Source organism: Phascolarctos cinereus, unplaced genomic scaffold, assembly GCF_003287225.1.
Source record: "Phascolarctos cinereus isolate Bilbo 61053 unplaced genomic scaffold, phaCin_HiC Scaffold_1;HRSCAF=81, whole genome shotgun sequence".
In the NCBI taxonomy this organism is placed as follows: Eukaryota; Metazoa; Chordata; class Mammalia; order Diprotodontia; family Phascolarctidae; genus Phascolarctos; species Phascolarctos cinereus.
The window spans coordinates 220,057,648-220,065,152 of NW_027555514.1; the positions used below are offsets into that span (position 1 = coordinate 220,057,648).

General features: G+C 44.5%; 1 protein-coding gene across 1 annotated transcript; it reads left to right on the forward strand.

Moving 5' to 3' along the window:
- The first annotated feature begins 3,383 nt into the window (after nucleotides 1–3,383).
- On the forward strand, nucleotides 3,384–7,203 carry IL23A (interleukin 23 subunit alpha). The gene is made up of 4 exons (XM_020990035.2): nucleotides 3,384–5,370; nucleotides 6,265–6,366; nucleotides 6,492–6,638; nucleotides 6,761–7,203. The coding sequence occupies exons 1-4, from the start codon at nucleotides 5,218–5,220 to the stop codon at nucleotides 6,914–6,916; spliced, it is 558 nt and encodes a 185-aa protein (XP_020845694.1). The 5' UTR covers nucleotides 3,384–5,217; the 3' UTR covers nucleotides 6,917–7,203.
- The last annotated feature ends 302 nt before the right edge of the window (nucleotides 7,204–7,505 follow it).

Genomic DNA, 7,505 nt, shown 5'->3' on the forward strand with positions numbered 1-7,505 from the left:
TGTAATTAACGAGTTCTCAGCCACACTGGATCCTACATATCCTTCAGACCTGAGTCCTGTCTTTCATATATACTCCACCTATTCTCCAGTGAATACAGTGGAAGGTTAAATGGGCTGCCATAAAACTATGACCTACTGCTCTTCTTTGATCCCCTGGCCCCAGACTTACTTAGCATTTCCTGTGGTGTCCAAATACATGAAAGAAAAAAAGGAAGCTGGAGCTAAACCGCTGCCCAACCCAAGTGACTGCATCCTCCATACGTCCCTCCCAAGGGACCTCTTTCCTGGAACTCCTGTCTGGCTGATTGCTTCTTCCCCAAAGGCCCTGGAAACATTCCCAGGGGACAAGGTTATGCAGCTGGGAAAACTCCCTCAGCCCCAGGAGCTTCGTAGCATCTCCTAAGAGATATAGAATATGGCTTCCCCCCTTCAGAAGGACGCTGGCTGAGTTTTCCCCTGTTACCCCCACTAAAATAATCCAGTAGATTGAGGAGGAACACCACAGAGAATACCACCTATAGCGAGGTTCCAGATAAAGCCCCAAAGATGCATACCTCTATTATTATAATAAGTATCTAAAGTGTTATTACTGTCATTTTAACCTTTTATTTAGTATTTTATTTTCCCCCAGTTACATGTAAAAACAATTTTTAACATTCATTTTTAAAACTTTGAGTTCCAAATTCTCTCCCTCTCCACCTCTATTGAGAAAACATATTCATAATAGTCGTATTGTGAAAGAAAACAGACAAGAAGAAAAAACTCAAGGAAAATAAAGTTAAAAAAAAGTATGCTTCAATCTGTATTCAGACACCATCAGTTCTTTCTCTGGGGGATGGATAGCATTTTTCATCATAAGTCCTTCAGAGTTGTCTTGGATCATTGTATTGCTGGGAATAGCTGTCATTTACAGCTGATCATCTTACAATATTGCTGTTACTTTGTACACATCACATCAGCTCATGCAAGCTTTTCCAGGTTTTTCTGAGAGCATCCTGCTCATCATTTCTTAAAGTACAATAATATTCTGTCATAATCACATACCACAATTTGTTCAGCCATTCCCCAATTGATGGGCATCCCCTCAACTTCTAATTCTTCACCCCCAGAAAAGAGCTGTTATAAGTATTTTTGTACATATAGGTCCTTTTCCTTTTTATTTTTTTATCTCTTGGGATACAGACCTAGTAGTGTTATTGCTAGGTCAAAGGGTATATATGGTTTTATATCCCTATGGTTCAAAATGCTCTACAGAATGGTTGAATCAATTCACAACTCTACCAATGGTGCATTAAAGTCTTATTTTTCCCACATCCCCTCCGACATTTGTCATTTACCTTTTCTGTCCTATTAGCCAATCCAATAGGTATGAGGTACCTATACTTCATATACCTCAGAATTGTTTTAATTTGCATTTCTCCAATCAATAGTGAGAGTATTTTTTTATTTGGTTATATATAACTTTAATTACTTCCTCTGAAAACTTATCATATGTTTTTTATCATTTATCAATTGGGGAATGGCTCTTATTTTTATAAATTTTGACTCAGTTCTCTATATGTTTGAGAAATGAGGCCTTTATCAGAGAAACTTGCTTCAACATTTTTTTCAATTACTGTTATTTCCCTCCATCCTACCCCCCCATTTATTCTCTTCTCTCTTTCCTTTCACCCTGTCCCTCCTCAAACGTGTTTTGCTTCTGACTACCCCCTCCCTCAATCTGTCCTCCCTTTTATCACTCCCACACCCCAACCTCCATTCCCCCTACCCCTGCCTTCTCTTATCCCCTTCCCCTCCTACTTTCTTGTGGGATAAGTAAGATAGATTTCTGGACCCAATTGAGTGTGTATGTTATTCCCTCTTTGAGCCAATTCTGACAAGAGTAAGGTTCACTCACTCTCCCTCATCTCCCCCTCTTCCCCTCCACTGTAAATATTACTATTGTTATTAAAGAGCACATAGAGACAGGGGTGAAAAGACACCTCTACACACACAGGGATCTGGACTGAAATTATCCTCTTCTCAGCTATGGTGACCCAAAGATAGACTGCATCATGGAGTGGATTTAAAATTTAGACTTCATAGAAGGGTTTAGATTGGAAATGTCCCAAACTGAGAGAAAACACCTTGATTTAGAGTCAGTCAATAATCAATAAACATTGTGTCTATTATCTTTCTTAGGAAATGTGCTAAGCTCAGGGATACAAGAAGAGGCAAAAGACAGTTCCTGCCCTGGATCGGCACAATGTAATGGGTGTTCTCCAAATTCAGAAATGCCAAGGTCCCTCAGCCTCTGCCAGGGGCTGCATGCAGCTACAATGCTCCTGAACCAGGTGAAAATATAACTGGGAAATATTTAAATAAAAATACAATAAAAGATAGATAACATTACATTTTAAAAATTAAGTGTGTGGCCAGGGAGATCCTCATGCAGGACTAGTGCCCCCCCTTCTATTTCAATTTGATAACCACTGCTCTCGAAGATTGTAGACAGAGAACATAGACATCCTCCCAAATTTTGAGGTGGTGTATAATGAAGTTTCAAATTAAGAAAAACAAAGGCTCTCAGAATTAAAGGGGCAACTTCCTCCCACTCTTAACCACAGTAGGTCCTAGAATGAGAAAGACTATTCCAATAGACCCCTGGACTAAAATACTATCCGCCTCCCCAGACACCCTTTCAAAGGGTTCAGACAGAGGTCTGGACTCCACAGAGGTCCTAGATGATCAAGTCCCTAGCTCTCACATGCTTTAGCCTTAATCTCTAGATGAAAGAAGGGGTCAGCTGGATCAGTAGCCTTGGGACTGAGTTGGAAAGGCCAGACGAGAGGTGTCCTGGTGATTTGCATAGCGGTCAAGGCCTAGCTGACGTCAGGGAACCCTGGCAGCTCCAAGGCGGGTGGAGTCCTGGGAGAAGCTCTTGCCCTAGAATAGTCCCACAGCTGCCCCAGCAATCCGGCTTCCTATCCTGCTGCCACAGCACCAGGAAGTGAAACAAGACTGCTGAGCCTTGTGCTTGCAATTCATCCTGGTGCTTGTCATACCAAGGCTCCCCGTATCCCACCCCACTCCCACGGCTAGATTCCTTCCTAACCTTCAAAGTCCCACTTCCAGGGGCTTGTAGACCATACCTCCTAGAGCTGGAAATGGGGAGGAAAAGCAGGGACATTTTGTAGCAATGGAAAAAGCTTCCCTAGCAGGAAGGGAAAGGCCTTTTCTCATCCCTCTCTCTCTCTAAAACTGATCTACCCTCTGCAGCTAATGTGTCCCACCCAACACGTGGCTGGATCACAGAGTCAACTTTTTGGATTAGTTCTAACTCTATCCTGTAATCTTTCTCTTAGTTCTCAGGGGAGGGGAGGGAAGGGAAAGGAAGGGAAGGGAAGAAAAGGGAAAACCCCAAATCCCCATCCTGGGATGGGACAAAAGTCAGCCTCTTGGGGAGGCCCTGAGGACCAGCAGATCATCTCCCACAGCCATGGTGGTCAACCATTGCCTCACTTCATGACGTCCAAAGCTGTTCTGGGCCCTTCAGACTCTTGGCATTGCCTGGGTGTAGCAGGAGGGGCTGGGGCAGCCCCAGCTTCCCACTATGCTCTACCCTCCACCCCCACACCCAATCTTGCACTCTCTGTTGCTTTATGTTGCATCATGGTAGGTGATGAAATCAATAGTGAGGCAAAGTTTTTCCACATGGATGCAACTAGCTACAGGGCCCTAGTGCACAGGGTATGGATCTATTTGGATGGGAAGGGAGTGTTTCAGGGTGATATCTCTATACTACTTCTTTTGCTGTCAAGTGCCCAGATGTACCTGGTCTTTCCTGGAACTACTGCCAAGAATTCAGGGCCCTGGCCTGACAATCCATCTATTGATGGGACACATGGTGTGAGTGGCATCTCCTGGCAGGAGATAGGAGAGGAGGAAGAGGGAAGGGAATAAGTATTTATATAGGGCCTACTATGTACCAGGCACTGGTTTATCACTTTTTACAAATATGATCTCTCATGTCATCAGTCAGACTCAGATGCAGTTCAGAAGTCAGAAAGGGGTGGACAGCTCTGGGGTTGTCCATGGACCAACCAAGGGCACTATCAGGAAACCCCTTTAAGCCCACACATGCCTTAGTTTCTGGTCTACTAGGGGTCAAAAGGCTAGGAAATACTATGGCTGTTTTCTGTCTCCTGCCTGAACTAACCCCAGCAATCAGCATTCCTTCTGAACTTTACAGAAACTATGGGACCTATTGTAGACTTCAGGTATAGAATGTCCTTACCTCTCTGGGGAGAAACAAACAAGGGACAGTTAGGTGGCCAAGTGGATAGTGCACCGGCCGTGGAGCAAAGAGGACCAGAGTTCAAATCCAGCCTTAGACACTTACTAGCTGTGTGACCCTGAGCAAGTCACTTAACAATGATTGCCCCCCCCCAACAAATAAATAAATAAATAAATGAAATCAACAAGCATCTATTAAAAAAGAAAGAAAAACAGTTAACCTGAGGAACTGTCTGGGAGCTTTGAGGTAAGAAAATTGAAGCTCTCATCCCAGATAGGGAATCCAGGAATGTCTGGTTCCTGCTTCAAAGAAAGAGGCACAAAGCAGGAGTTGGACCTGGGTCTAAAACTGAATTATCTATTATTCAGAGTGGGGTAGGTGCTTCTCCATCTCAATTTTTCCCTTGAGACAAAGGAATAAAATTATTATGTTTTGAGAGCCTTAGCTTTGGGAGTTAAAAAGAACAGAGAAAGGGCTAGCAAGAGGGAAGGGCTGTGGCCAAGATTTACCTCAGTGGGACAACCCTTGCCTTTTCCTCCCTTTCCACAGAGGCTTCAATTCCTGGAGAGCATTACACATGTCCTATTGCTGGTCTTTAGCCACAATAACCACATGACTTACTTCCCCTGGAACTACAGCCAGATACCTGGGCTCCCCGAGAAGGTGGCGGTGGTGGGTGGGTGTGTGAGAAAAAGGCAGGAGGGAAATCCCACCTGCTGTGAGTCACCTGCCCAGCAGAAAGGGCGGTACAGAGTGGAGAGTTTAAAAAGACACGAGGCAACTCAGAGGGAGAGAGAGAGAGAGAGAGGAGAGAGAAAGAGCCAGAGAATTAACAGGGAAAGCAAAGGATAATACAGAAAGTCAGAACTGGTCACAGATCAGTGTGAGGGGGGTCTGTGTGCTAGATACAGAACTAGCTGCAGAATCAGCTTGCCAGGGAGATGGAGTCTGGACTCAGGGTGATGCTTCTGTCGATGCTGCTGCTGTGGACTGCTGAAGGCCGAGCAGTACCTGGTGGAATAAATGTCGCCTGGGACCAGTGCCGGGAGCTGTCTCAGAATGTTACTGCCTTGGCGTGGGGCATTCACCCGCAAGTAAGTAGCCCCTTTCCTGGTATAAGGTATAGGATGATAACCAGGCACTAGGGCAGGAGGAGTAATACATGATGAGTCTTAAGTCAAGGAAAGGTAGAAAGACCTGGCCTGAAGCTTGAACTTACCAGTGGGCTCGGGATTCATTTTGACTCTGCAAACATTTAAGTACTCATCATATACTAGGTGAATAAGGTATTCTATAAGGGGCAGAGATTTACAGACAAAAAATAACTCCACCACCTCCCCGCAAAAAGCAAAACAAAACAAAAACCGGTCCTGACCTTTAAGAAGTCTAAAAGTTGTGGGGAAACTTGATGATATTGTTTGAACCTAGTTGTACATTTGCTCAGAGACCAGATTTGTTAAAATGCTTAACTCAGAACCTAAGTTGAACTAATAACCAGAAACTCAGTCAGATCCGGAGATTGATGCAAAGAATGTGAGGAGTTAACTCCTGTTAACACATCCTAAGCAACCCATGTTCTTAAGCTAGAAACTGTCTCTGTGCTGGCTAATCAGCTACTGCTTCCTTGTTCTTTTGTTTGGATCTTAGGGAGTGGGCCATCCCTATTTTTGGCTCTCCCCCTCTGCCTGATGACTTAATAAACTTTTCTAAATTATTTAAGTTCTGGGTTTTGTTCTCTGCCACATCATGGTTTGCTAGGAGGTTACATTAGCTATATAAAGAATGATGCAAGGAGGGAAAACAAGAGCGCTAGCTAGCAAATATGATTCAGCAAAGTAGAATCAGAGAAGGTAGGTCCTACAGTAAACTTTGAAGAGAAGAGGAGCTAGGTGGATAGGTTCTGGGGTAAGACTCTAGGGCCAGGCAGAGTCAGAAATGAGAAGGCCCAAGTGGATTCAAAACTTTCTGTGTTGCCTCCCCATCTCCAGGAGTTGCCAAGAGATGAAGGCACTGGAGAAGCTGTAGATGACGTGCCCCTCATCCAGTGTGGTGATGGCTGTGATCATCAGAGTCTCAGTGACAACAGCCAGGTACATGGGACACAATTGGGTCAAACAGAAGCAGAGGAATGGAGGGGACTGTGAAGAGGCCTGGAGAGTCGGGGTGAGTGAAGAAGTACCTATTATCCCCCTTGTCATCATCTTCTCTCCTTTAGCTCTGCTTGCAGAAGATCCATCAAGGCTTAATCTTCTACGGTCACTTGCTGAACTCAGACATTTTCACTGGGGAACCTTCTCTACTTCAGGAAGGTCCTGTGGGGCAACTCCATACCTCCCTGTTGGGCCTTAGCCAGCTCCTACAGGTATGGAGGAGCAGGATGGGTCTGGGACTGTGGACTTGGGAAAGAGTAAACTGAGGGACCCTCAGGAGTTGTAGATAGAAGCAGGGTGGCTGAGAGTTGAGGGTTTCTCTGTATCCCAACAGCCCAAGGACCGTGCCTGGAAGAAACAGCAGTTTCCTAGCCCCAGCGAGCCATGGCAGCGCCTCCTCCTTCGCCCCAAGATCTTACAACGACTTCGAGCCTTTGCTGCGATTGCTGCGAGAGTTTTCACTCACGGGGCAGCCACTTTGAGTCCCTAGGGAATTGGCTAATACTACCTCAACCATCAGAGGGCTAACGTGGATGAGACAGACCGTCACTACGTGTAAGAAACCAAGTAATGCTGAGTCGCACTCCTCAAATACTGATAAAGCATCACAAATGTTGACAACTACCAACACTGACAGAAGCCTGAATACCTGGGCCAGCAGATATTTATTTAGGGAAAATTAAAGTATTTATCCTCATAGGACAGTTGTGGGGGAAGTATTTATGATATTTATGCTAATGTATGAATTTTCTTCAATAAAACTTATTTATGCACAAATTGTATCTGACTTTTCAGGCGTGAGGGAGAGAAAGATGGAGGATAAAGGGAAAACAATATGTATGTCCCTCCTACGATTCATCCTCCCAACCTTTAAGTGGGTAGGAAGGGACAAAGTACTAACTAGTTTTCTGAGGTCTCTTACGCTTCAAGATAAATCCTATCCTTCCTCTTGGTAACATTACCTAATACATGCTAACAGAAGGATGTAGATCAAGAAGATGAAAATAATAGCAGGTGGGGCTCCTTTATTGTATACCCTGCAATTGCCTCTATCCCTAGTTTTTCAGCCTAATGTTTAG

Bases quoted from the DNA above. Each gene is read 5' to 3' on its own strand.
- IL23A (XM_020990035.2), top strand. From the start codon at position 5,218: ATGGAGTCTGGACTCAGGGTGATGCTTCTGTCGATGCTGCTGCTGTGG. The intron at 5,371-6,264 runs GTAAGTAGCCCC...CCCCATCTCCAG, and splicing joins CGTGGGGCATTCACCCGCAA to GAGTTGCCAAGAGATGAAGG. The intron at 6,367-6,491 runs GTACATGGGACA...TCTCTCCTTTAG, and splicing joins GTCTCAGTGACAACAGCCAG to CTCTGCTTGCAGAAGATCCA.